Below are 26821 nucleotides of genomic sequence, written 5' to 3' on the forward strand. Positions count from 1 at the left end.
CGCTCCTCACTCAGGACCGGGCTGAGCCCCCCAAAGGCCCAGCCAGGCCGACCTGGGCCGGATTAATAAAGACCTGACTGGCCCACACCCACCCGCCGTGGCGTGCAATCCCTGCATTTGTTTCTCGCTGGTGGCGGCCTGGGAAGGAAGGGTGGGGGTGGGGGGGCGCCAACACGGGTGGCTCCCAGCTTATTTATTTCCCGGCCTCTCCACGCCTTTCTCCCCACGTCTCGCCGGCCAGCGGCCTCCGGCCCACGGGGGTCGACAGCGGCCCTGGAGCCCCCAGCCCCAACCCACAGAGCTTGCCTCCCCCATGCATTATTGATCATATTTTATAAATCCAACGCCACACAATTTTTTCCACATTACCGGAGCCGTGGGGAGGCGGCCCGGCCATTGGCGGAGGGGACGTCACGTGGGCGGGGTCACGTGGCCCGGGGAGGAAAAAGGGGGTCCTTTTTGGTGTAAATCTGGACTCTAATTCTGTAATATATCAAGGAATCTCGTAAAACCGACACTAAAACGTCCCTGCCTACAAATCATCCGGCCAAATTATGAGTTCATTGTATTATGCGAACGCTTTATTTTCTAAATATCCAGCCGCAAGTTCGGTTTTCGCCACCGGAGCCTTCCCCGAACAAACTTCTTGCGCGTTTGCTTCCAACCCCCCGCGCCCGGGCTATGGAGCGGGGTCGGGCGCCTCCTTTGCCGCCTCGGTGCCGGGCTTGTACCCCGGCGGGGGGGGCATGGCGGGCCAGGGTGCCGCCGGCGTCTACGCGGCAGGCTACGGGCTCGAGCCGGGCTCCTTCAACATGCACTGCGCGCCCTTTGAGCAGAGCCTCTCCGGGGTGTGTCCCGGGGACCCCGCCAAGGCGGCGGGCGCCAAGGAGCCGAGGGACGCGGACTTGGCGGCCGAGAGTAACTTCCGGATCTACCCCTGGATGCGCAGCTCAGGTAACGCCACGCACCGAGCCGTCCCGAGCCGCAGGGGCCCGGGCGCCTTCCCCGGAGGGCGCCCCCTGCCCGGCCAAGTGCCCCTTTCCGCGTCCACGGTGCTCCCCCGGCAGGAGGTGGGCCCTGGGGACGCGGCACCCCCCTGGGCCGCGACCCGGCGCGCTGCCTCCACCCCAGGTTTGCTGGGCGCTCTCAGGCTCGCTCTGCTTCCCGGCGGCGCTCTCTCCGCCAACGGCCCAGCGCTCGGATCCCCCAGCTCGCCCCCCACCCTTCCTCGCAGCCTTTTAGCTTTAAATATTTATCAGCCGCGCCCGCAAAGGCCGGGGAAGAGGCCGTTTGTCTTGCGGAGGAAGGCTAGGGTTTGCAGAGAATAGCCATTAGGGTTCTCCCCCCCCCTCCCCGCCCCCTTACCCCCGCTGGGGATCTCAGCTCTGGGTGTGTCCCCCAGACTCGGCTTGGATAAGGTCTAGGGGAGGGGGCTGCAGCGATGAGCAATTCTCCCCTCCCCCTTCCTTCCCAGCCAACCCTGCTCCCGCATTATTCCCTTCTGGACAATTAGAGGTGGGCTCTGGAGGCCTGGCGAGAGGAAGGGGTATGAGAGATTAGGATCCAGCCTGGGACACAGAGCCAGAGAGGCAGGTGGAGAGAGGGGGCAGGCTGAGCCTAAGAGAGATGAGGCTCCTGACCCCCCAGTGAACTTGGGAAGGGGGAGGCAGGAGAAGGAGAGAAAGGGGCAGTGGCCTCATGCTGAGTACAACGGGCTTACTCAGGTGCCCTTCTAGGGCCCCCCAGGCCCCCTGGAGAACTGGCCGACAAGTTTGCAGGTATTATTCCAGAAGGGTGCTGTCCTCTTGGGGGAGGCACTAGGACTGTATAGAGCCAAACCAAGAGCTCGAAAGTACAGGCCACTAAGCCAGCTGCTGTAGGAGCCCCAAGAGACCAGGTGCTCCATGGAGTTTCCTGACAAGCCTTTCCCAGGCATTCTTCCTAATGCTGCCCGGGACTCAGCGGTCAACCCCAAGGTCCGGGAGGCCCAAGACTTGTGGTCAGAGGCTCCCAATCCAGCCAGGGCTGAGGGCCAGGAGAAGACCAGCTCCGACCCCATCAGTATTGGTGGTCACGGTCCCCATTACCTGCTCCATAATTCAACTGCCTTTCCAGTTGATTTATCAAAGTCCCAATTTTTCTGCTCGTAAACATTTCAGCTTGGCTTTTATCTGACTTGAAATTAGGGCCCCCAGCCTCTCCTCCCACCAGCTTCTTCCCTGGCGGGCTGGCACCAGCACCTCCCCCAGTTCAACCTCCCCCAAGCCTCCGCAGGGTTTGGGGCCTAACCGGCGAAGCTCTCCTCTGCCCCTCAGCCCCCATCATCCAAATGCTTTATGTTCTACCCCCAACCCAGGCTGCGGTCTGCACTCTCCCCTGTGCTTTCCTGGAGGCTGAAAGATTGCTTTGGAGAGCTAGGTTGTCCGGCAGGTGGGCAGGCAGGACGGCCTGTCGCTGTAAGACCTCTGCCACTCACTGGAAAAGAGTCATCAGAGGGCAGCTGCTCTCAGACCAACTCCATGCCCCAAGGAAATCTGTGAATTCTCACCAACTCCTCATTCCACAAGAGGGGGGGGGGAGGGAAGGAGGGGAAGGACTGGACATATGAGGGTCCTTTGTCTCCTTTTCTTTTGGGGAAAAGCACTCAGGCCGGGCCTAGTGCTTTATATTGGGGTCACTCACATGGTTCCCATTGCCCCCTACCCCAAAGACCATCAGAGCAGCATCCAAGGCTTGAGGCCCCTAGTCCTGAGGGTGATGGAAAGATTAAGGCCCCTTTGTCCCACATACACCCCTTCGGCCCTGGGCCTTTAACAGGCAGCAGTTTAGACGTTGGGTTCAGAAGCCCAGGCCTGGAAGATTTCTTAGCTGGAAAATGGGAATGTTTGCCTGCGAAGGCCTGTAGACATGTCTGCACACGGAGGAAGAGGGTGGGCATGGGCTGGGGTATGGAAAGTGAAAATTTGGTTTAATGGGAAAATGGGCTCTTCCAACCACTGACTCCAAACCTCCAAACCACACACAAGGTCTAAGAGGGAGACGGGCAGGCTCCTGGCTTTTTCCCCCTGCACGGGCTGATTTTTCTCTAAACACTGTGCGCAGGGACCGACCGCAAGCGAGGCCGCCAGACCTACACGCGCTACCAGACCCTGGAGCTGGAGAAGGAGTTCCACTACAACCGCTACCTGACGCGGCGGCGGCGCATCGAGATCGCGCACGCGCTCTGCCTCACGGAAAGACAGATCAAGATCTGGTTCCAGAACCGCCGCATGAAGTGGAAAAAGGAGAACAAGACGGCGGGCCCCGGAGCCACTGACCAGGACAGGGCTGAGGCTGAGGAGGACGAGGAAGAGTGAGGGATGGAGAACGGGTGGAGGAAGAGAGAGATGAGGAGGGGAGAGAGGGAGAAGCCCAGCTTTGGGGACCGAACCAGGAAACTCAGATCAAATAGGGGAGGAAACCCTATTTAAATGGAAAGCAGTTAAAAAAAATTGTGTAAGGAGAGAAGGTGAAATTTTGGTTTCTTAACACTGAAAACAAAAACTACCTATAGAAAAGTCCGCCGGGTTTGTTTTGTACAGTACGGGAAGGACGTCACCTACCTGTTCTATAGCTTTCTGGAATTTGCCTCCCCTTTTTCTATGTCGCTAACTGTGAGGTCTTTGTAAAATGTTGCTGTTTTGTAAGCTCCCTTCTTTGACACTGTCTTTTGTGGTCTGTGGGTCTGGACTAACGTGTTGTTCCCCCGCCCCCATGAGCCCACCTTCCCAGTAGAGGCACTGAAGGGGCCTTAGGGAGCCCCAAGGACCCACCGACTAGCTCCATTGTCCTCTGTGCACCTGCCCTGCCCGACGCTCCCTGCTCCCGCCTGCCCTGTGATTCTCTTTACATTCTGTGTGTATCTGAAGAAAGGAGAAATAAAACACAATTTAAAAACAAACGGATGCTCTATTTTCTGTCTCCCTGAGGCTGGGAGGGGGTCAGGGTTAGCCGTGCATCCCTGCACCCCTCCGCTGTACGGGCTGATGTTGGCCTATTTTGTTCTGTGCTGGGGTCTGCTCTTTTTCCTGGTGCCCCGGCTCTGGGGGCTGCCAGCTAGTGAACTCCAACATCGTACACACGTTCCCTTTACATTTTTTACACACAAATGCAACCATCCCATATTTATAGGCTGATGCCACCTATAAAGAGATATATCTTGTCATACACAGCCACAGAGAAACACTCGTCTTTCTATATTCACAAATACACGTACAGGCGTCCTCACATCCCAACTTCATGCCCAGATACATGCACTCATGTTCACACACACTCACAAGTAAACACAGATTCACACTCGCTGCCAGACACGTTTATACATACCAGCGTACATTCACACATTGGCTTATAAACACACAGATTCACATCCCCCCCGCCCCCCAGGTAAACACATCCCGAGCCCACATGCTCAATCGCACACAATCACAAAACAAACCTCACTAAACCCTCACACTTCCACAAACTTCCTCCGCCAGGCCTTCCCCCCAGGCCGGGGGCTGGGCAGTGCCGCCAGGGCTCCAGCTGACTTGCAAAGTGCTGGGCCCCATGCGAAGGACGCGCGGAAGGAAAGGGAAAATGACCACCCAATTCCCCTCCGATTCCTGGGATTCCTGGCCGGCGGCGTGGGGCTGCGGCCAGACCAGAAGCAGGAATCCGGGGAGGCCTCCAACGCCAGGCGCGCCCAGCTCGCTCGGCAGATATTTTCTGCAAGATCCATGCGGTCATTTTATTTCCATTCATTTTCACTTCCATGTCTTTCCACGTATATGTCCTAAATTAACACAGTGACCCGGATAAAACTTTTAAAAAATGGGGGCTGGGGGCCGAGCGGAGAGAAGGAGAGCCTGGGCCGCGCGAATTTACCGGCTGGTGTGGCCGCGTCCCGGCGCCCGGGCGCCGCCCGCCCCTTCGCCGCCGGCTTCTTCGGCGCCTTTCGGCTCGCTTTTGGCGCCGCCAGCAACCTGCAGTCTCCTCCGGAGCTCAGAGAAAGAGAGAGAAAAGAGAAACATTGGCGGGGGAGTTATTTCGTTTCCAGAATTGGGGCGCCAGGAGCTTAATTCAAAATACCGGCGGAGGGTTGGGGGGGGGGCTGAGAAACAGGAGGTGCATGGCGTGGTTCTTGGGGTTGCTTTTGCTCCAAAAGACGACTCCCTAATTGAGGGACAAAGCCCCGGAGGCTGGCACCTCCGAAGCCGGACCTGCGGCGCCCGGTTGGAGTGTGTATTCGATGATCAACCCAGGATTTTTATTTCAATGGAAAGAACAGCAGTCGGCAGACTGGCAGACTGAAGGAAGAGGATGGGAAGGGAAGCACGTTTTAAAATCTGTTTGATTGGGATTTGTAAGTAAAAGGCCCCTAAACCTGCAATTCCCCCCATTAATGGCCGCAGAACCCCCTGGAGAGCACATGGAGTTGTCCCTGGGAACCTGGGCGTGTGGGCATTTGGGTGGGAGAAGCAGGGATCCCGCTTTAGCCTCCTCCAATTCGTGGGGTGCAGAGGCGAGAATCTGGTTGCTGCACATCTGCCTAGCCCTCCATCAGGGCCACCTTTCCTCCCTGGGGGAAAACTAGGGCCCAGGGGATCTAGGGCCCCCACACCCACAATGCTGCAGCCTCACAGGTGGGGTCCCGCCATTAATAGAGCTAGGAATGAGGGGGGCACGGAAGCTTTCATTTTGCCTCGATGCAATTGGCAACTCAGAACACCAGCTGCTGCTCCGGACTAACCCCCAAATTGGCTCAGAACAGTCCCCGTGTGGAGTATGTGGGGTGAGTTTTTACTAGAAGAGGGGGCAGAGCTCCTGTGAGAATAGGGAGGTTCCAAAAAGAACCCCCTTCCCAGCTGGACCCTTGTGGCTCCTCGACCTGACTGCCTGCACCCCAAATATCACCCCTTCTTAGGGTGGGATTTCCCAAAAAAAGCGAGAAGGAGAAGAAAAGAAGATGGCGACTGAGAAAAGGGTTGCTGGTGGAGCAGCCATGAAGAAATGCAATAAATTCCTTGTTGTTTTATGAAAATTTACAACTTTGTGATAGAAGTTTATGAGTGGTTGAATCCAGCGATTGGCCGGCGCCGGTCATGTGGCCGGGCGATCGTGAACATGAACTTTTTATCATTTCCCTGGTGGTTATAATGCAGCATTCTTTTGGACACCACACCTAGGTCGGAGCACTGTCGTCCTTGAGGGTCTCCAGCCTCTTGATATTTTTATACTTCAGTATCAGTTCGATCAAGCAAAAGAGAGAGGGAGAGAGAGGAAGAGAGAGGGGGAGAGGAAAGAAGAGAGAGAGGGGGGAAGGAAGGGTGGGGATTACACAAAAGAGAGAGCCTAAAATAATTTTAATTCCTAAGTTAATTTCCTTGCTGATCTGGGATTTTAGTCACCATGGAGGGTAAATGGACAATCTGCCCCGGACTGCAGGCTGATACCGTTTTTCAAAGCCAGAACTTACTCCATTTTCTATGCAAATATCAGAAAAAACGAAACACCCTCTCTCCCAAGTCAGAGAAGGACAAGCGACGGCTCTCAGGTTGGGACAATATTATCTGGAAGATGAAGAAGAAACGGAACGCTCTTTCCCCCCCCTCCTTCCTCCCCACCCCTTTCAATCGGAGGACAGAAACCTCAAGGTCTGCAAAGGTAAGAGAGATTCTACAATTTTCTTCTTATTCTTTTGCCTCGATTTTGTAGGTGGGGCTTGGGTTTGTCTCCCCCCTCCCCTGTCCAAGATGGGGCTGAACCCCACCTCTGGGTGCTGCAGGGTGAGGCTTCCCAGGAAATTCGGCGGTAGAGAGAGGGGTGGCTGCTTCCTGGAGGAGGAACGAAGGCAGGGAAGATGGGAGGAGGACCCGAAAGGGGCCACAGAGGCGAGCTCTAAGTCGCCTTTTTAAGCCGGGAGGAGAGGCTCAAGCGAGGGGGCTGCCAAAGGGAGGATGGTGGTGTTTGGGTGTCAGGGCACTGGAAGAAGCCGGTGGCTACAGCCTCTGTGGGTTTGTGCCTCCACCCCCTCCTCCCACCATCCCTCCCTCGTTCTGGCCTCCCCCCCAATTGCCCCTACGCTGTTCTCTTGCCCGGTTCGGGTGTCGGCAGTTTCCCGGCAGCATTGGCACGAGGGGCGGTGGCGCGGAGGGCCGTCCTGGTCTCTGGAGGGCCTGGAATCTCCGCAGAGGCCATGGCGGGCAAGGAGGCGGCTAGAGAGAGACAGAAAGAACAATTTACGGAGAAACACGCTCATTCTCTCTCTTTGGAGACATTTCTGAAATTAAAGGGCTGTGAGTGGAGGTACCTAAATGGAGGTACTCCCCTCCCCCCAGCCTGCCTGAGAATGCCCAGGTCTCTGGCCACTCCCGGAGGAGGGAGCCTGGCTCTGCAGGGAGACCACGTTGTGGTGTTCAACGCGGTAGGTTACAATGTGCTGGTTTCTGTGCGACGCTGATGCTATTACTTGTGTTTTGTTGGTTTGGGGGGTGTGGGTTTCGGTGGAGGAGAAAATTGCCATTTGCATAACTGATGTTGAAGCATTTCAAACTTTCCTGGATCTAAACCTGGTGATTGTGAAGAAGCTGTTCCGTGTGTCGTTGTTTAAGGCTTGTAAATTTAAAAAAAAAAAAAAGAAGAAAATAAGAAAACGCAGTTAGGGGCCCTAATGGTGTCCGGACTAGAGAGCTGCCTGGCGCTGAGCTCAGACAGCTAGTCCTGTCCCTCGGGCGCCAGATTTCATTCCCCAGCCAGGCCTTCTGGGGGTGAAGGGAAGCTTTGGGCCGGAGACGGAGATTCCGAAAGTAGCTGGTGGGGGCGGAAGACGGTGCAAGCCTCTGGGTGTGGACTTAAAATAGAGCGAGAGGGCTTCTGAGGAAGCTGCAAGCCAGGAGATCAGCGACTCTGGAGAGATTGGCTCAGTTTGGTTTGCACGGTTAGGCGATGGTTCTCTCTTCCTACCGACCAGAGGCCGAGTGTGGAGCCCCAGGCCCCTGGTTGCCTAAGGAGGTTGTGTCCGGGGATACTGGCCCTCTGGGTCCCGAGCTGGCAGAGAGGGACTCAGCCACTTGTGGCGCGGGAGGGGTCCCTGGAGGCCCAGGTGGATGCCCTCCCAGCAGGCCGGGATTGGGGGGCTGGGGGGGGCACCCCGCGCTGCGCATAGCCAGAGAAGGTCTCGGCTGCCACCCACGGCACTTGGAGCCTATTCTCAAAGGGAAAACCCCCCCAAACCCACCCGGACGGAAGGTCTTTTTCTCCTGTAGTCTCGGCGGGGTATAAATCATCCCTTAGTTTGCCGTGATCCAAATTATGCGGTTTGCTGCCATCTACCGTCCGTTCGGAGACATGCGGCTTCGGCGCCGCGAGCCCCGCGATGCTGCCGGTGTCGTGCCCGACGCCTGGAGCCCAGGCGCTGAGGTTTGGCGGGATTCGGGGACTTCGGGCCCGGATTGTCGCTTCCCGTCGGACCCCGGTTCCCCCCGCCCGAGTGTGGACTAGAGAACTAGTGTCCCCTCCCCCTCGCCCGCCCCATCCTGGCTCCGAACCTTGCGGCTGGCCGGGGAAGCGGGGTTTTCTAGGGCATATTTAAAGGGACTGATGCCGCCTTCCGCGGGCGGGGGGCCCTGAACCGGGGAGCCCCCCATCCACCACCGCGGGCGCTAGGGGGGATCCTCCGGGCCTCTCGGGAGATCCGAGGCCAAGGCTGTTCAAGGTTTATTTGGTTTTCTTTTTGGCCAAGGGAGGGGCCCGCAGAGGAGGCGCCGGCCCCGGCAGTTCCACTCGGTTGTCAAAAGACAACCGGGTCTGTGTTCTCTCGGTTGGCGGTGGGTCTTGCCAGCTCCTTGGTTGGCGAATCCGTGAGGAAGGAATTGAGCCAAATTTTCTGGAAACGGTCGGTGTCTGCAAGTGAGTGGGGGCCCCCTCCCTCATTCTCAATCGTTTCAAGCGAAATAATCGACAAAGATGCTTTGGGGGGAAATTGGGGTACAGCTCAATCACCGAGGAACCAAACCCTGGGGATTTTCGTTCCTGCCGGACCCCTCACACCCGCCTTCCCAGAAGGGGTGGCGAGGGCGGGGGTCCGCCCCGCGGCCGCCTCGTTTGAATATTGGCCCCTGTCTCGCGGGTTACTGATTAGCTCGGGCTTTCAAGCCCCAGGAGGAAGCCCTGGCCGTCCCTTTCAAGGTGCGGTGGCCCCGGCTCCTGGGCGGGGGCTCCAGGAAATTGCCTGCGGTGCCGGGCAGGCCGAGGTGTTACTAGGGTCTGGCCTGGAGCTGGAGGGGCCCGGCGGGGCTGAGGGCAAACGCCAGGGCTACCGCCCCCCGCGCCCTGGGCAGCCAGAGCGGTTTCCCTGCGGCTGGAAGGCCCGGCCCCGTGCGGGAGGCCCGAGGGAGCGCGCCCCGCCGGGATCGGCCCCCCCCTCCCCTCCACAATCAGGCTTTTTCTTGTGGGCAATCCAGAGGTCAGGTGGGGAGGAGAAGGTGGCTGGTACCAAGGGTGGAAACACTGCGGGGCTCCTAGAGCGCTGGTGGACCTGGGGGTGGGGGGAGCGGGAACTGGGCGCCGCGGCCCGCCCCACCCCCAGATCAGAGACAAGGTGGTTCATTTGCATATGAAAATGAGGTCCTGGCGCCGAGCTCCGGCCCGGCCCGTTTGAAGGGCCTGTTCCATCTAAACTGCTCGCAAAGGTTGGGAGCCATCACGTTGCTTCCTCTGGGAACATTTATGCTTCCCAAACCCAGAGACTCACAGAATTGGGTAGACATGTTTCAACTTGCCACACCCCGGCCAGAGTTACAAGTGGGGTGTGGGGGAAGGTGTCCACAACCCAAAGAGCTGGGGTGGGGGGGCGCTTTGTAGCTGAGAGGAAAGGGGAAGCCTGGACAATGTCTAATCCCCCCTCCCCTCCCCTCCACACACATACAGGAGGATACCCCTCCCTGGTACGGGAGAATTTTCCTCCTGAGCTGAACACAACTGAGGCATTTCCCTGGGAGCTGGAACGTGTGTGCGTCCACAGGGCTGCAGATTCGAAGCACAGAAAACTACAATTATAAACCCTGCCAGTGAGGTTTCTGTGCAATCCTGTTGTGTACTCAAGACTTGGTACACATTTCTATCCACCTCTCCATACGCATGCTTCCTCATGGAAGCAGGGAGAGGACCCCCCCCCCCCCCAGACGGGCAGCCGGCTGTGCCCGCTGCTGTGTATTTACATATTCCCCCTTGGAGACAGACAGATGGGACAGTGGACTGAACCACAGATTCGTAGAGATCTGGCTCCAGGAACCAGGCGGCCTCTGGCCCAGCTCTGCCTGCCTGCTCTTTCTCCCAAACAAACGGATCAGAGGAATAAACGCTCATAAATACCTCTGGGTTTAGATAAGAGCGATGAGGCGCTATTTCCTTTCATGCTGGACTACAGGCGCCCAGGCCCTGCCTTTTCGGCTCCATCTCCCGACAGGCAACCTGCAGAGGTGAGGTTAATTTGGGGCTGTGACTCTCTCTAAGGATAAGAAGGTTATTTTCCTGCTTCTCTCACCCGGGAATCTTACTTTGTCCGAACTCCACCGGCAAGCCTACACCATCCAGTCCCAAGCCATGGACATAGTGGCCAGCGAGGGGACAGCGAGGGCTGGAACCCAAGGCCCAGCTTCAGTGGCAGGGACGGGGGAGGTGCACACAGGCACTTGCTCACCTCGCCCAAATGTTCCACGTGCCTCTGTGGGAATGGGCCCAATCACAGCTAGATTGGAACATTTATGATGCTCCAGCATTTGAGGGCTTGAGTTTGTTTTTCTTAAATCTTGATAAAACGACTGCAGAGTCAGGGCAGGAAGGGATCACCACTTGGCCATGAAGGGGCAACCTAGATGTTGTCCTGAGTTCAGGAAGCCTTGTAGGCCATTTTGCAACCAAACAAGTACCCACCCTTAGTCACCAACCTCATCCCTCTGCCATTTCCCCTAGTGTCTTGTCCCACCTTTAGTGGGTAGAGCTGGCCCACAGAAAGGAGCCCAGAGAGCAAGGTAGAAAGGAGGCCAGCCTGACCCCTCACCAGCTTTTGCCCCACACCCTGGCCCATGCCCAGCTCCAGGTCTGAAGGTGGTCCCCCTTGACATCCTCTACGTGAATATTAGAATTTTGAAAACATACTGTGGCTGTCTTCCAGCCTGGCGTCAATGTTCATTTTCTTTAGACGAGAGCCAGAGACATGCACTCTCACACACGCAAGCTTGTACTGCAGCAAAGCGGGTGCTGCAAAAATGAGAGGGGGGTGGGAGGGACGGTAGAGATGCTGAGAGACAGAGGGTGGTGAGCATCTGGAGAGGGGATGTGGGCTGATAGTTCTAAGCTGCCTGCTGAGACCCAAACCCTCTTCCCTCCTTATACAACTAAACCAAAATGAAGTCTGGGGAAAGAATTAATTTTAAAAAGAACGGCCAGCTTCTGGAGAGACTTGGAAAAGGTGTGAGGGACCCCTCTCTTCCTGGTGGTCTCTAATCGCCTCAACTATCAGGAGGGTTTGAGGACCCCAACTTAGAGGAGGACCAATTTCTCTCCTATACCCTCTTTCTGAGACAACCTTGATTCCTAAGGATCTGTCACCAAGGATATTTTCATGTCTTTGTGGGGGTGAAGGTTGCAGGCAGGATAAGTGATCAGACTAACCCAGGCTGGGGGACGCCCCTCACACCCCCTCTCTTTATCCCTAAGTGGAGAGGACTAGACCCTCTCCCCATCGCCCCTTCCTGTGCCCAGAGCAAGCGGTGCACACTAGACCCAGGCGTGATGTCTTGGGGAGCAGCCATAGCAGCCCAGGAGGCTCCTAACCCAGCTGCAGAGCCAGGAGAAGGTTAGGCTCAGACCCTCCTCCCATTTACCGGCCTTCGGGGTCCTCTGGGCAGCAGGCTCTGGCCTGCCTCTCAGACCACGAGAGCTGTGGAGAAGCAGGAATCAGAATCCCAGGCTTGGAAGAGATAGAGTGGATCTGAGAAACAAGGGGAGGAGGGATGTCTTCAAAACCTGGGAAGGGGATGGTTTCCTTTTCGCCTCTCTCTCTCTCTCTGAAGGGATGCTAGTTAGCAGCGAACTCTTCTCCCCTTCGACCAACACAAACTCCTAGAAATAAACCGCCTTTGGTTCTCTCCTGGCTGGGCTGAGATGTGAGATTCAGGGATGGCTGCCCACCCTTCCCTTGGGGGGAATGGGGCTCAAGCCACGCAGGGGTTAACTTTCCTGAAAACACAATTAACTTTTTCCTATCCTGAGTGGGGAGGGAGGGGGAGATTTATTTAATCACTGGGGGATGCGGTGGTCTCCACCAAAGCTCCCTCCTCCCGCACAGACGTCTCCCTCGCAGATCCTACGTAGAGGGAACAGAACGCGTAGTGTTGTTGGGGAGAGAGAGAGAGAGAGAAAGGAGAAGGAGAAGAAGGAGGGGAAAAAAAGGTTGATAGGTTTGTGCGCGGGTCCCTCGCGCGGGCCGCGCTCCTCCTGGGTGCTATTTGACAATTCCTGCCTCTGCTATTGGTCAGCGCCGGATCAGATGCTTGTATTTCCTTCTGGCCCTCACTGGCACCTCGCCATCCCCCCTCAGCGAAAACCCAATCTCAGATATACTACTAATAGGCGCGGCGCTCGGACTATAAAACACAACAAATCATAAGCCCGGCGGAGCAGCAGCGGCCGCGCGCCTCCCTCCCAATGAGTTCCTATTTCGTGAACTCCACCTTCCCCGTCACTCTGGCCAGCGGGCAGGAGTCCTTCCTGGGCCAGCTCCCGCTCTACTCCTCCGGCTATGCGGACCCGCTGCGGCACTACCCCGCGCCCTACGGGCCCGCGCCCGGCCAGGACAAGGGCTTTGCCGCCTCCTCCTACTACCCGCCGGCGGGCGGCGGCTACGGCCGAGCGGCGCCCTGCGACTACGGCCCGGCGCCCGCCTTCTACCGCGAGAAGGAGTCGGCCTGCGCGCTCTCCGGGGCCGACGAGCCGCCCCCCTTCCACCCCGAGCCGCGCAAGTCCGACTGCGCGCAGGACAAGAGCGTGTTCGGCGAGCCCGACGAGCAGAAGTGCTCCACGCCCGTCTACCCGTGGATGCAGCGGATGAACTCGTGCAACAGTGAGTGAGGCGCCGCCGCGGCCGCGATCCCTGCGGGCGCCCACCCCGGGAGACAGAGCTAGTGAGCCCCCCCTTCTCTCACTGGGTGCCGGCTGGGCATCTCAGTTAGGATCGAAGGGGAGACGGGGCGCCTGTCCAGGGTCCCCTGCGCTGCCCTCTCACCCTCAGGAGTTAGAAAGTTTGCCAAGTCCCAGTCGCACTCTGAGCCAGGGAAGCGAGTGAGGCCCGCCGAGCCAGGGGGCCAGGCCAACCCGGGGTTGCGGGTCAGGGGTCGCAGCCACGGGCTTGGCTTTCCCCGGGGCCCCAAGTCCTGGTCGGCCCCCCCACCCCAAGACTGTTGCACTAAAACCCGAGTGCGTCACGGGAAGGGGGCGGTGTGACGCTAGCAGGGGAGAGCGGAGTCTGTCCCGCACTGTTTCCCTGGGGGTGGGGGGCTGGCGAAGGATGAGGCACCAGGAAAGGGGCGGTCGTCAGAGGAAGGAGGAGAAGAAGGGGAAGGGAAAGAGTGGGAGCAGACGGAGGGGGTGAGTGGGAGAGGCAGGCGCCGGGGTCTCAGGGTGGATTATTTGTGGGCCTTAAGTCCCAAATTGATGTCCATTAGCGGGACAAGAGAGTGAGGAGCCGTTAATGCCCACTGTGGATCGATCCACGTCATTGCGGATTAAGGGCTGGAATCTATCACCGGGGGTGGGGGGTGGGGGCTAGATGCCTGCAAAGAGAAGAGGCAGCTGGGAACAGACACACCTGGGCGCCGCTTCTGCAGCCCCTCCCCCGCGGCCCAGGTGGGAGTTTTGCTCTGCTCCTCCCCTCCCCCCACGGAAAGGCTAGGGAGGCGCAGGCCCAGGAGGCCCGGAGGGCATCTGGAGGGGGCGCTGCAGGGACCCGGGGAGGGAAGGGCGCCCCGGGACGGGCTGGAGCCCCTGTGTGAGGGTGGAGTGGGAAAGGGAGCCCTGGCCCTGGTGACCCCAGGCCTCAGCATCTCCTCTCTACGTAACAGGTTCCTCCTTTGGGCCCAGCGGCCGGCGCGGCCGCCAGACCTACACGCGCTACCAGACCCTGGAGCTGGAGAAGGAGTTCCACTACAACCGCTACCTGACGCGGCGGCGGCGCATCGAGATCGCGCACGCCCTGTGCCTGACCGAGCGGCAGATCAAGATCTGGTTCCAGAACCGGCGCATGAAGTGGAAAAAGGAGAGCAAACTGCTCAGCGCGTCTCAGCTCAGTGCGGAGGAGGAGGAGGAGAAGCCAGCGGAGTGAAGGCGCTGGGAAGGGCCGGGGGCGCGAAGGGAGAGGCCTGTGGGCAGCCGAGGGCCTTGGAGCTCTGGAGAAGGCTCTGCGGGGCGGGGGGCGCCTGGGGACCCGCTCCCCAGCACGAGACGGGCGGGGCCCAGGGCTCCCCGCGTCGCCCCCGCCCGCAGAGCTCTGGCGGGTGCCAGAAGGCGGTGCAGCCTGAGCCCACCCGGCCCCCCTCGGCCCCCTCCCTCCCCGCCGCACCCGCCTCGGCCTGACCAGGCTCCCTCCCCCCCGCCCCGTGAGAACTGAGGACCGGACTCACTCGAGGTTTCCTGGAAGCAGAGCAAAAACACTCTTGTCCGTGTCGCATCTCATTTCGCCCCCGTCCCCCCGTGCACGGTTCAATGGTAGCTTCGCAGCCCCCTCAGCGGGGGCCTCGAAGACTCCCTGACCCCAGACCTCTGGCCCGGTCCCTCCCCGAAGCCACTGGAAGGAGCACATACTACCTAGAAGCAAGAAGAGGAGCCTGAGAAGAAAACAAAGTTCTATTTTATTAATTTTCTATGTGTTGTGTTTGTAGTCTTGTCTTAGCTCTGGACGTGAAATACTTCCGTAATAATATTAATATTATTAATAATGATGATGATGATAATAATAATAATAAAGACATAAAAATTCGCCGCTTGGTCACCTCTGCTCTTGCCGGCCACGCCCCCACCCCCGCGGCTACCCCGCGGCCCCTGGGCCGGAAACTGGGCCGCACCGGCTGCAGCGCCCGCCGCGGGCCCCCGGGGCCTGGCAGGACTCGGAAGTTACAGTTGAGATAAAGGCTGGAGCTTCCAGCGCCGCTCGCCTCGCCGGTGCTGGGGCTCCGAACGGCCCCTCTCGGTGCAGACTTGGGGGACCCAGAAGGGCCGTTTCCCTCGTATTCTGCAGCATTCCCCGTTTGCCCGTGGCAGGAGGGACGCCACCCAGGCCCCCTAGCCCCAGCTCCTGTAGACACTGAGCCAGGAGGGTCTCGCGCCCGAGCAGCAATTTTTGGTCCTCGGAGGCCGTGGCCTTTGGCCTGTCCACATGGCCCATCCCTGCTGGCCTTGGACCTCAGGCTCTTGGCTTGTGGCTCCGGAGACCGACCAAATCAGGGTCGGGCGATATCTCTTCCCCCGCAGCTGAAAGCTCCAGGCGCCTTTCCTGCCTTAAGTAGGAGTTCAGTGACAAGGAGGGGGTGCGAAGCCAGGGGCAGGCCAGGCGCTGGCGGAAGGGCACGACTTTCTCCTCCGTGGGAAACCTGAGAGTAGGGGGCCAGGTTCGGGGGCAGGCTAGTCTGCTCTCATCCAATCTACCCAAAACGACCCATTCTCTCTTATCCCCACCCGCGCCCAGGCGGCAAGCTGTGGACGCTGTTTTCCTTTCTTCCTCCTCCCTCTCTCTCCCCTTTTTTATTTTTAAAGAAAATAGCCTATCGGCAGAAGGGGCCCAGCTGCGGCTTGTCTCTGGCCGCCCAGCGGGCTCAGCAAGGCGCTGCTGGTCCTTGGAACCCCTTCCCGGGAAAGGCATGGGCCGGCCGCGGGGCACATTCAGAAAGTACCCAGACGCTAGCGAGGGGCCTCCACAGGCCATGGCAGGCATCTGGTGCGGAGGCGAAAGGCTCCTGCCTGATCCTGAACTCTGAAAACCTCGTTTCCACCCAGACCCCAGTCGCCCGATGCGGTCGCCGCCTCCGTTTTTCCCGACAACTAGGCCCTTTAGCCTCAGCCAGGTTCCTCCTCGGGGTCCCTGTCCGGCTCTGCTATTCCCCAGGCTGGGCTAAGGGTGGGAAGGAGGTGGAGAGGAGGATTCCCAAGTTCTAAGGGACACAGGAGAAGCGAAAGTTTTTCCTTCCAACACTCGGCCCAGCCCTGCCTGCTCGGCCTGAGGGCTGCGGATGGGCCACTGCAGCCCCGTAGGAAGCAGGCCAGGCCGGGCTGGCGTGTGAGGGTGTGGGTATTCCGTGTCAGTAATTGTTTCCCACACCCATCTTCCAACCCTCTCTCCTATTTCCGCGCCCTACCCGGAGACTTGCAAAAACCAGAGTAAGGGAAAAGCAACTCAATGTCTGATCACCTCATCCAGAGTTAAAATAATAATGACAGAGCGAAGAACACAACTAGAGAGAAATAACCACACTCCCAGGAAAGTGAGTAAAGGCTCAAAAGGGTCCCTCCTCTCAAAGACTCAACCCTGCGGGTGACCTAGGCCGGGTTTCTTTCCCGCCTGACAGGTTTCGGGGAGCCAGCAGGGAGGCAGCCAGCCTACGCCGCCATTGCGGTCTGCGGCCGGCGCTCCCGCCGATTGCCGGGAGGTGGCGCGCTCTGCTCAGAGGCCGCTGCCAACCTTCTCCCGGCGTCTCCCCCTTCTCCTTGTTTCCCCCTCTCTCGGAGGCTCGCATTGAATCGGCCCTAACGATTCTCGGATCGTCATTATTTGTAACCATAGAGCATGAATTACCTCTTGAGGTCATCAGTGAGAATTTACGACTGGTCAACAAAAGCACGTGATTCCCTAACGCCCCCCCATCCCCCTTCCAACCTCCCCCCCCCCATATTTGGCCGCATACATAGCAAAACGAAGTACAGTGCATCGCTATAATTCATTAATACATCATAAATCGTGAAGCACAGGGTTATAACGACCACGATCCACAAATCAAGCCCTCCAAAATCACCCAAATGAGCTCCTACTTTGTAAACTCCTTCTCGGGGCGTTATCCAAATGGCCCGGACTATCAGTTGCTAAATTATGGCAGTGGCAGCTCTCTGAGCGGCTCTTACAGGGATCCCGCTGCCATGCACACCGGCTCTTACGGCTACAATTACAATGGGATGGACCTCAGCGTCAACCGCTCCTCGGCCTCCTCCAGCCACTTTGGGGCGGCGGTGGGCGAGGGCTCGCGCGCCTTCCCCACGCCCGCCCAGGAGCCCCGCTTCAGGCCAGCGGCGTCGAGCTGCTCCCTGTCCTCGCCCGAGTCCCTGCCCTGCACCAACGGCGACAGCCACGGCGCCAAGCCCTCTGCCTCGTCCCCCTCCGACCAGGCGACCCCGGCCAGCTCCAGCGCCAATTTCACCGAAATAGACGAGGCCAGCGCGTCCTCGGAGCCAGAGGAAGCGGCGAGCCAGCTAAACAGCCCGAGCCTGGCTCGGGCGCAGCCAGAGCCCATGGCCACCTCCACGGCCGCGCCCGAGGGGCAGACTCCGCAGATCTTTCCCTGGATGAGGAAGCTGCACATCAGCCATGGTAATTCTGGCTCTCTCCTCTTTTTTGTGTCTTCTCGGCCGTGCCTTCTCTGCGTTTGGGGGGTGGGGGTCGGGGCGAGGAGCGGTAGGCTTTCCTCAAATATAGGTTTATTATTTTTTTCCAGGGGGGGCAGAAGTCTCTAAGAGAGTCCTCACAGCTCCGGGGACAGAGCCAAAGAAGGTGTTTAGCTGGGAGGGGGGGGTGGTCGGGGAGGAGTATTTTAAATAATTTGTTCCCCCACTCGGCTTGGGTTTTATTCGCCCAGCGGTACTAGCTTTGGGATGAGGGATGGGGTTTCTGGAAGGTGGGGAAGGGTCCTGCTCGCTACCGAAATGTTGAGGCTGCCACCGGCAGAGGAGGGGCGAGGAGTCCAGCTTTCCAGGGCCAAAGTGCAGCCGCTCTCCTCCCTCCGGGGGGCCAGCGGGCCGCCTGAGCCCAGCGCAGGGTGAGGCGCAGGGAGGGAGCCAGAGACAAAGCCGGGCGCTTCGCTGCCCGCAGACGTGGGGGCTGCAGGAGAAGAGGGTGCAGAAAGCGAGCTCGGATTCGGGGCCTCTGGAGTGGGGAGGATGGGCGCTGCAGCGAGCTGGTGGCCGGGGACGCCTGGGTCCTGCTCCACGCCCCCCTCCCACCCGGGACCCCCCTCCCTGAACCCGAGTAACGTGGCCTCGCGGCTCTGCTCTGTCTGCTCCAGATATGACCGGGCCTGACGGCAAGAGGGCCCGGACCGCCTACACGCGCTACCAGACCCTGGAGCTGGAGAAGGAGTTCCACTTCAACCGCTACCTGACCCGGCGGCGGCGCATCGAGATCGCCCACGCGCTCTGCCTGTCCGAGCGCCAGATCAAGATCTGGTTCCAGAACCGCCGCATGAAGTGGAAGAAAGATAACAAACTGAAAAGTATGAGCCTGGCCACAGCCGGCAGCGCCTTCCAGCCCTGAGTCCTCTGGGAGGAGCCCTGGGCGGCCCAAGAGCCCCGGCCGCCCCCAGCCCCGGCCCCTCCGAGCCTCCCCGCGCCGCCGCCGCCGCCCCGCTGGGGACTGGATCCCATGCGCCTGCCTCGCCCCAGCCTTGTGTTACCATGTTTCCTTTGGTCTTAGATCTTCCTGTGGCTCCCTCTCTCCTGGACTGGTTGATCATGTTATTATTGTTAATAATGATGATAATTATTTCCCCTCCCTGCTCCTGGCTCCCCTCGGCGCCCCCCACATCCACCAGTGTTTCTGAATGTTCGTGTCCGTGGTTGCACTCCTTCCCCCAGGAAGAAAAGAAACTCGCATGTGTAATGTGAACTTCCCCCTCCCCATCTTGTTCTTCTAACTTATTTATAAAAGGATGAGCGCTGTATTTTGAGTTTCAGCTGGAAACTTCTCTAAGGGGCAGCAGTGGAGGTGGGGTGGTTCCGCAGTGCCGGGCGGGCCCAGCTGAGCTGGCCTCGGAGATGGAGTCCATGACTGTGTTTCTTTCCGCCCTCCTCTCCCTCCGCCCCCTCCACTCCCCAGGCCCAAGTCTCTTGGTGGCTTGGTCCCGGAGTGGGAAGGGGCCAGGGAGGACCAAAGCGGTGATGTTGAGAAGAGGGAAGGTGTATAGTGAGATTTGAGAGTTCCTGCCGCCTGGGTAGGCCCCACAGGCCTGCTCTGGGAGTGTACGGAAACAAAAAGAATCCTCAGTGTAAAATGTCTTGTGTATTCCTCTGTGAATCCATGGGTCTGGTGTAGAGAGGCCTAACGCTTGTAAATACGGGGATACTCTGGGTAGACCCATCTCCTTCCCCCCCTTATCCATTTTGCTTCCAAGACTATTTGTAGTGAGCGAGTGGATGCTGTGCTACGTGTGAAATCTGTCTTTGCCGGGCCTGTCTCAGTGATTCGCTTTTGGTATTTGTTTGTAGCTTTCCTTAAAGTCAAATAAATGTTTCCCCTACTCCACTGCCCTTCCACTTGTCTTTTCTCTGAGGGGCCTGCCTCTCCCATCACTGGGCACACCCTAGACCATGCTTGATGGGTCTGGGGGGCAGGGAAGGGAAAACAGGATGCTCACCAGCAGCCCCTCTCAACTACCTAAGCCCCTGGCTGGCTCAGCAGTGCTTGGGCCAGAGGACAGGCCTGCACGCCTGGGGGACTGAGGCCCAGAAACCCCACCTGGGGCCGGGGCAGGGAAAGGCTGAGCTGGACTTCACCCTGGCCTTCCACCAGCTGGTCAGAAGAGCCCCTGAAACCTCTTCAGGGAATGTAATTTGGGCCTAAGTTCTGAGCAGGAGGCTCCTGGCCAGTTGGGAGTGGTACTGGGGTATCCAGCTCCAAATCCCAATTCAGTTCTGCCACCCACTAAAGCAAAGTAAATAAATAAATAAATCCGCTGGATTTCAAAGGTTTCCCTCACCCTCAATCTTCTCTGCACTTATCAAGGGCTCTCTCTCTCTCTCTCCAGGGGCCTAACTGACCTTCCCTCTTGATTAGGAGTTGGGGGGTCTCTCCTGGAAGACCCCCTGGTTCCCCCCCTCCAGTCAGACTGGCCTAGGGCCAGGGCCCAGTCCTCCTCCATCCAAGTCAGCCTCCACCCTGAGCGCAAGAGTCAAGTCTGAACACTTACCCGCACATCCCTTCCAGCTTGGCCCAACTTCTTACAGGACTTGTGGGGGAGGGGAAGCTGGTGAGGAGGCAGCAGAGGGTCTTGGAGGCTCTACTGGGCCCTCTTTCCCCCTCACCCCTTGACTTTGTCCCCCTTTGTCCATAGCAAACTATCCCAAAAGTCGCTATGACATTTAGATGTCAAATGGATAGGGGTTTTATCTCGAACTTAGATCGTAAAAATCGCGGAGAAGTCAGACAGATACCCCTCACTGGCTCGAGAAAGTCACGTGAGGTCCATAAAGTTAGTTTTATGGTTTTGGGGAGTTGACACCGCACGGTATATTTCACATTCTCCAGAATGTTAAGTGACACTTTAACTGCTCGCTGTGGTGGGGAAGGGGGCAGAGGTAGGTGAGGGCTCTCCCAGCCCAGAAGGCAGTGGCGGCGGCGGAGGCCCAGCACTCCCGCAGTAAGTGGCTTCCAGCTTTTGCTTTCTCCCCTTGCAATTTTGGGGCTTAGAACTGGGGAAGGAAATCTTGCCTCCGGCAGGGCTATGGGATAAGTGGGCGAAATTTGGTCTGCTTTTTGCTTTTTGCACCAAGATCTGACCAACTGGGTGTCTGAATGGGGGGGGGGGGCGCATTTAGTTCAATAAGGCCTCAGTGGTTGGGGCGCCTGGTTTTTTATTTGCAATAGTGTCTGACTCTTTGTGGGGGAAAGGGTCTGTGTGGGTTCCTTCAGTGTCCTTGGAAATGTAGGTGGTAAGAAGAAGGGGTGTGTGGTACTGAAAGAAGGGCCCCTTGTGGAGGCCAATTCACTGCTGGGTCTTCAGACAGAGGTCTCCCACCCCCAGGAAAGAAACTTTATGGCATTCATTTGTTAGGGGTGTGTTGGGGGTGCGCTGCTGGGCACTTTTATCTGGCTACATCTGAACTGAGAAAAAGCACCCAGAAGGCTAAGTAAGGCAGCTGGCTTGCACTGGAATATTCTTTGGTTTTCAGATCTTTGAACCCCATGAAAGGGGTACCTCTGATTCTCCATAGCCTCATCAGGATTATCCAAGATGGGAAGCATGGCGCTTTTGCACCCCACTTCAGCCTGTTGGTCCCAAGCCTACCCTTCTTCTGGGCTCTAAGTAGGGCCCTGAGATCAGAGTGGGGAGCGGACAGAGCTGCAGTGGGCTGAAGCGGGGAGCTTCTCCCCCTGATTAGAGGGGTTCGATGCTGAAGTAGGTCCCAGAAAATCCTCCCACAAATAAAACTTGCTCAAGAAAGGAGACCCAACTGTCCGGAGGGATAAAAGGGACTCAGGAGCTGGGAGAGAAAATAGGAAAGGTGCTTTCTTTCCCGTCCTCTCCTCTCTCGCTACCAGATCCTTAAATGCCCTTTTGTTTTGTGGCACCACAAACCAAAGGGATTTCATTATTTGACCCTCAGGAGCCTGTTATTTTCCAAGGATAAGTCACCCTTCCAAAAACCAGAGGCCCTTCTCCACCAAATTGACCCCCCAATTTTGAGACTTATTGGGTCAACCACCTTGTCACTCCAGCTTTTGCCAGCCTGCCAGCTCTTGCTTCCGCTGACCAATTCCTGTGGATAGTGCCTGGAATTGGACATGTGGCACCTTAAGAAGCTTCTGGTCTTTGGGACAAGAAAAGGGTCACAAGATTCTCTCCATTCCCCCTTAAAGGACCTTCTCCCTCTCTTCCTCTGTCCCCGCAGCGACCCTCTGCTTCCTGAGCTCTTCAATCCCTGCACAGGCCTGACTTACAGGAGAGCCTTCACAGGCTCTGAGAGCAGAAAGGACAGAGAGCTCGGGGTCCTCACCCTGATTTGAAGACCCATCTCCTCAAGAATGATGAGGCATTTGTACACTTTGGAAAGGAGGAAAGGAGGCTCTTCTCCCAAAAGATTCCCAGCAGCAGATCAAATACTAATAATACATGTCGGCCAGAGCTTCCACCGGCTTCCACTGTGGATAAGGCAGATGAGTTGAGCGAGGTGCAGAGGAAACTGCCTCAGGGGCAGAATCCGACCTGGGGCCTCCTGGGAAGCCCCATCCTGTTGCGAGCCTGCCTCCCCTCTCTCAGAAACGCCAGACCACCAGGCCTGCGTCCCTGCAGATTTTTTGGCCCTCTCCCATGTCAGTTCTGCAAATTCTGATAAAGAGTGTGGGACCTACGGCCCAGGACATGTGCTGGGCATATCTAGACAGATTTTCCGGAGTGGTAAAGAGCAGCCCAGAGCAGGCGGATTGCCCATTTCCGCTGCGGAGGCCAAAGCGCTTGGAAGGTCTTCTGCTCTAAGCGGGTCCCGGAGAAGACGCTCTTGCTGGGCTTTCCTCTTCTCCCCTTGAGTAACCGTCTCTGGATAACAGTCTTCCTTGAACCCCAACAGGGACCTGTTTGAGGAGGAGATGAGAGGTGAGCAGGGGTCTTTGGTGCAAAGGAGCTCAGTCCTCTGCCCCAGACCCCCACCCTCCCCTCCCACCTTCCTCAAGACATTCTCCAGGTCTCGCTGGGACTTTTCACTCCCTCCTCTCCTACCAGCGACTGCGGCTTCCTCTGGATTCAGGCCTCAACCTTCTGAGCTGCCGGCTGGTGCCATCTGGCCAGATCCTTGCGCCCAGCCTCCCAGCCAACAGCGCACCCTCACCTCCGGGCAGGGCCCAGGAGGCGGCAGCAGGACTTTGAGGCTGAAGTTTCCCTTTCCCCCTTGGAGGCCAGCCTGACCATCACTCAGTAGACAATTTGATTGTTTTGTTTTATTTGGTTGTGTTTTTTGTTTGTTTGTTTTGTGTTGTTTCTCCTTGGCCACAGGGGTGGGAGGAAGTATAAAGAAGTGTAAACAGGAAAGCCAGCCGGCCTGGAGTTCCGAGGGCCCATATTTCATTGGCTTCCTTTCCATAACTGCAGCCGGGACACTTAACCCTTCCCTGGCTGTGAGAAGGTATTCACTCGGGGCTGGTGAGGCAGGGTGTGGGGAGGAGAGACAAGTTGGAAGCTCCTTTCTAGCCCTGATCCCTTTATCCCTGGGGTCTGGGTGCCGGGGTGGAAGGCCGAGGATTCAGAGCAAGGCGGAAGACAGGCAGACGGCACTGTGCAATCGCCCACACTCAGTCCCTGCGGGGACGGAGAGGAGAAGGCTCATGCACTTCACAGCCTGGGGCCAACCTGGGCCAACCAGGGAGGACAGGGCTGGCAAGAACCCCTCCCTTCGGATAGGGGAGAGCCCACTGGCCATTCTCTTCATTTTGGGAGATTCTAGGAGTAATCAGATTTCAGGCTGGGCTCTGCCCACAGCGGGATTTATCGATTACTGCAGCACTGTTACACATCCATATTAATTAACCCAGACACCGCCTAGAAACCAAGCAGGGGGAGGGGAGAAATAGGGGCTCCTTAAGGAGTAGGGACAAACCTCTCTGAGCGTCCCTGGGGCCCAGATTGGAGAGTCATTCCCCACAAGAATCCTATGGCCTTCCCCAGCTCAGTTCCTGCACTTCTCAGCAGGGATAAGTGAGAGGCACTCTCTACAGTCCACCTCACACCAAATCTCCTGGGGGAGGGGGCGGGGAGGAGAGGAGAGGGAAGGAATTAAATACCTACCCCCAGGACCGAAGGACTTTTCCTAGTCAGAATTAGGGTGCCCCAGCCCTCGAATGGACGGATTTTTTGATACTTGTTCCTCCCCACCTTTTTTTCAACTTCCCCAAGGTAGAAGCTTTCTCTGGTCTGGAAGCTTGTTTTGTTTTAGTGTTTGGTGGTGGTGGTGGTGGTAGTGATGGCCTATCCCTTCCTCCTGCCCCTCCCTCCAAAAAGTGATTAAAATCTGTTAAAGGATTTAATTAAGAGAGTTAAATGAAAATGAAGGAGGCGCAAATGAGTTGGGGAAGAAAACCCACACCAAAGCTATTCTCAACGATTAAATCGCCATTTTAACAATATAATGGAGTTTGCATCCTGAAAGGGGAAATCAACGCTCATATCTCATCAATAATTCATAGAGTTCGGGATCACGCAGAGGTCAGCAGACAGGGCCAGAGCGCCGGCCTATGTGGGGCTGCCAGCCGCTGCCGCATACATTATTCGCTGGGTGCCAACCGCTACCTCCACTGCTCAGCCCCGGGCCGGGCCATGCCGGCAGGTTTAGGCGGATTTTGCGTTCTTTCATTTTGGAGAATTTACTGCGACCACATTTCGGGCTCCGGGAGGAGAGGGGATTTAGGAGACGGAAAGGATTGAACTTCAGGCAGTTGGGGATCTGTCCGACTCCCAATATGACCACCTTCCCAAATTGTAATCTCTCTTCCCCTTATCTCTCCTCCCTTTCTCTGTTTTAGGCGTCCCCTTCTCTTTCTCTTCTGTCTTTAACTTTCCTCTTCGAAAGGAAAATGCACTCTCTGCAGCATCTTCTAGCTTTTCCTGCCCGGAAACGCTCGCTTCCAGGCTGCCGCCCGGCTGCGCTCTGGCCTTGCTCTCTGAGTGGATTGGGGCTGACCCCCCCCCCCCAAGGCTGTGGCCTTGGCTGCCGCCTGGAGCTCGAGCTCGGAGACCCCACCTTGGAGACAGGGATCCCCGAACCTCAGAACCCTGTGGGCTAGAGATGGCTGCATCGGGGGAGAAACGGTGCCTAGCAAAGGGGTGATCCAGGTCAGGCGGAAAGGAGGGAATTCCGCCCGGAAAGCAGCATCTAGGGGAGAAGTGGAGGGAGAGTCCCAGCAAGTGGGAACCTGTCACCTAGGGGAGTTGGAGGCAGCAGGGAGGATAAGCCCTATCTGGCAGCTTTTCTGCAGGCTTGTTCCATTTTTATCTTTCTCTCTGGGTGTTTCTCTAACTCGCTCCCTTTCTTTCTGTTTTCCGACTCTCCAAGGCCCCTAGGGAAAGAGGAATGAAACCCTTCCTTGGGAGAGATGAGGAGCCTGGGACGAAATATTTGCGCGCAGGGGGGACCCAAAGAGCCCAGGTTGCCCGCGCGGCCGCTGCGCGGGCCGAGAGGCACAGGCTGTAACGTCCCCGAGCTGCCAGTAGAGTCCGCCTTAGACCAAGTTCACAGCCAGGCTGGGGCCGCGGAGGCGCCAGCGAGCGGCGGCCGCGCAAGGTGACCCGGGGCCCGCTGGGCCTCGCCTGGCCCGGACACTGAGCTCTCTCTTTCTCTCCAGCCCTGTGGGGACTGTCGCCTCCTCCGCTCGCAAGGAACTCTTGCTCCAGAAATACCCTTCCTTAGGCCAGACCATTCGCCCGCTCCCCAAACGTCTCCTTGCCAGCAGTCGCCCCCCCCCCCCCCGGGACAGGAGTGGGGAGAAGGGGGTCATCAAAAGCTCTTCCAGGCACCCTAACAGGAGGCCGGTGAAAATGCAGGAAGGGGGGTCGATGCGGGAAGGGGGCTGGCGACTCCCCCCCCCCCCCACGTTATTTAATAATCAAAAGACTCCTCTTCCCCAGGTCTAAGGCCCCTAGTGTGTGTGGTGGGGGGAGGGGGGGGAGGGGGAGGGGCAGGGGAGGGGGTTTGCGCTGGGGTTCCTGCAGCCAGCGCAGCAGAATGAGACCCTGGGCGGTGAGGCCAGTGTTATTGCCCGAGGGGTCGGAAAGTTGGAGGGTCAAAAGTTTACGGCTTGCGTGAGCGGGCGGCGGTGGCGTCTAGCGGCGGGGGCGGGGTGGGAGAGGGGAGGAGGCCGTGTGTGCGAAGAGAGAAGAAAGCAAGCCAGGGATGCTGGAGGTAAGGAAGGCTTGCGGCTGTGCGGTGGGGGGAGTGGCAGAGCAGCGCTGGGGCGGGAGGACAGGCAGATGTTTGGGGGAGGAGAAACGGAGGGAGGATGAAACAGTCCTTAAAACAAACAAACAACAACAAGACCCCAGCACCAGGCCTGGTGGAGTGGGGAGCTGTACGAAAGAGAGCGCTCTCGGGAGATGGCGAATCCTCGGCGCAATTTTCTCTCCCAAAGATAACCTTTGAGTCACCATATAAAATTTAATTATAACCTACTTAGAAGCACACATTTTAAAAATCCAATTACCCATTCGTCCTTGCAGGAGGTTTGGCGGGGCCAAGAAGGGCTTCCAAGGTGAAGGCCTGAGTCCCCATAGGATCAGTCCTACCCAGCTTACCCTAAAGGGGCCAAACAGCTGGCTCCCCCAAACCCCTCTCTCTCTCCTGGCAGGCCTGTTCTTCAGGCAGGGTTCGACCCCCAGGCTGGGTGCAAACAGCTGAAATCTATGACCATGGGCCAAGACCGGAAGATTTCTAACCTCCCATTCCTCTTCCAAATTGCTTGATTTTAAGAACCTGCATACTGAAAGCAGTTTAGCTTGTTAATGCTCTCACTCTCCCAAACCTCCACTTGTATGTTCAGCCAGCTCCTCTCTTCCTATTTGGAGGAGGGAGGGGAAATGAGAAGGAAAAATACTGAATGGTCTCACAGAGAGCTTTTTAAGTGGAGTTGAAACAGGCGACCTGAAATGAACCTTGAATTGATGCATTAAGCTTATCTCCTAAGTAAAAAGCTTAGAGACCTTGTAATTATAACACCAGGGCATATGTCTATTTTGGGTCTTTAAATGACTGTTTGTTGCTTTATGAGATGTCATCATATTTTCTTCTAAGC

At 57.6% G+C, this 26821-nt stretch overlaps 4 protein-coding genes across 5 annotated transcripts in view; all 4 read left to right on the plus strand.

The window, feature by feature from the left end:
- Nucleotides 1-167: 167 nt before the first annotated feature.
- Nucleotides 168-3931, plus strand: HOXB7 (homeobox B7). The gene is made up of 2 exons (XM_059670729.1): nt 168-954; nt 3103-3931. The coding sequence occupies exons 1-2, from the start codon at nt 555-557 to the stop codon at nt 3354-3356; spliced, it is 654 nt and encodes a 217-aa protein (XP_059526712.1). The 5' UTR covers nt 168-554; the 3' UTR covers nt 3357-3931.
- A 2222-nt stretch (nt 3932-6153) lies between these two features.
- The window catches only part of HOXB3 (homeobox B3), a 53972-nt gene continuing 33304 nt past the window's right edge, over nt 6154-26821 (plus strand). For both annotated transcript variants that reach the window (XM_059670722.1, XM_059670726.1), the window contains exon 1: nt 6154-6681. The gene's annotated coding sequence lies outside the window, so the exon portion shown is untranslated. The remainder of the gene's footprint in view (nt 6682-26821) is intronic.
- Nucleotides 8623-15046, plus strand: HOXB6 (homeobox B6). Its single transcript, XM_059670728.1, has 2 exons — nt 8623-13141; nt 14139-15046. Exons 1-2 carry the CDS (start codon nt 12727-12729, stop codon nt 14396-14398), a joined length of 675 nt encoding a protein of 224 aa, XP_059526711.1. The 5' UTR covers nt 8623-12726; the 3' UTR covers nt 14399-15046.
- Nucleotides 16969-19573, plus strand: HOXB5 (homeobox B5). The gene is made up of 2 exons (XM_059670721.1): nt 16969-17647; nt 18339-19573. The coding sequence occupies exons 1-2, from the start codon at nt 17083-17085 to the stop codon at nt 18584-18586; spliced, it is 813 nt and encodes a 270-aa protein (XP_059526704.1). The 5' UTR covers nt 16969-17082; the 3' UTR covers nt 18587-19573.

This window comes from Myotis daubentonii, chromosome 16 (genome assembly GCF_963259705.1).
Source record: "Myotis daubentonii chromosome 16, mMyoDau2.1, whole genome shotgun sequence".
NCBI lineage: Eukaryota > Metazoa > Chordata > Mammalia > Chiroptera > Vespertilionidae > Myotis > Myotis daubentonii.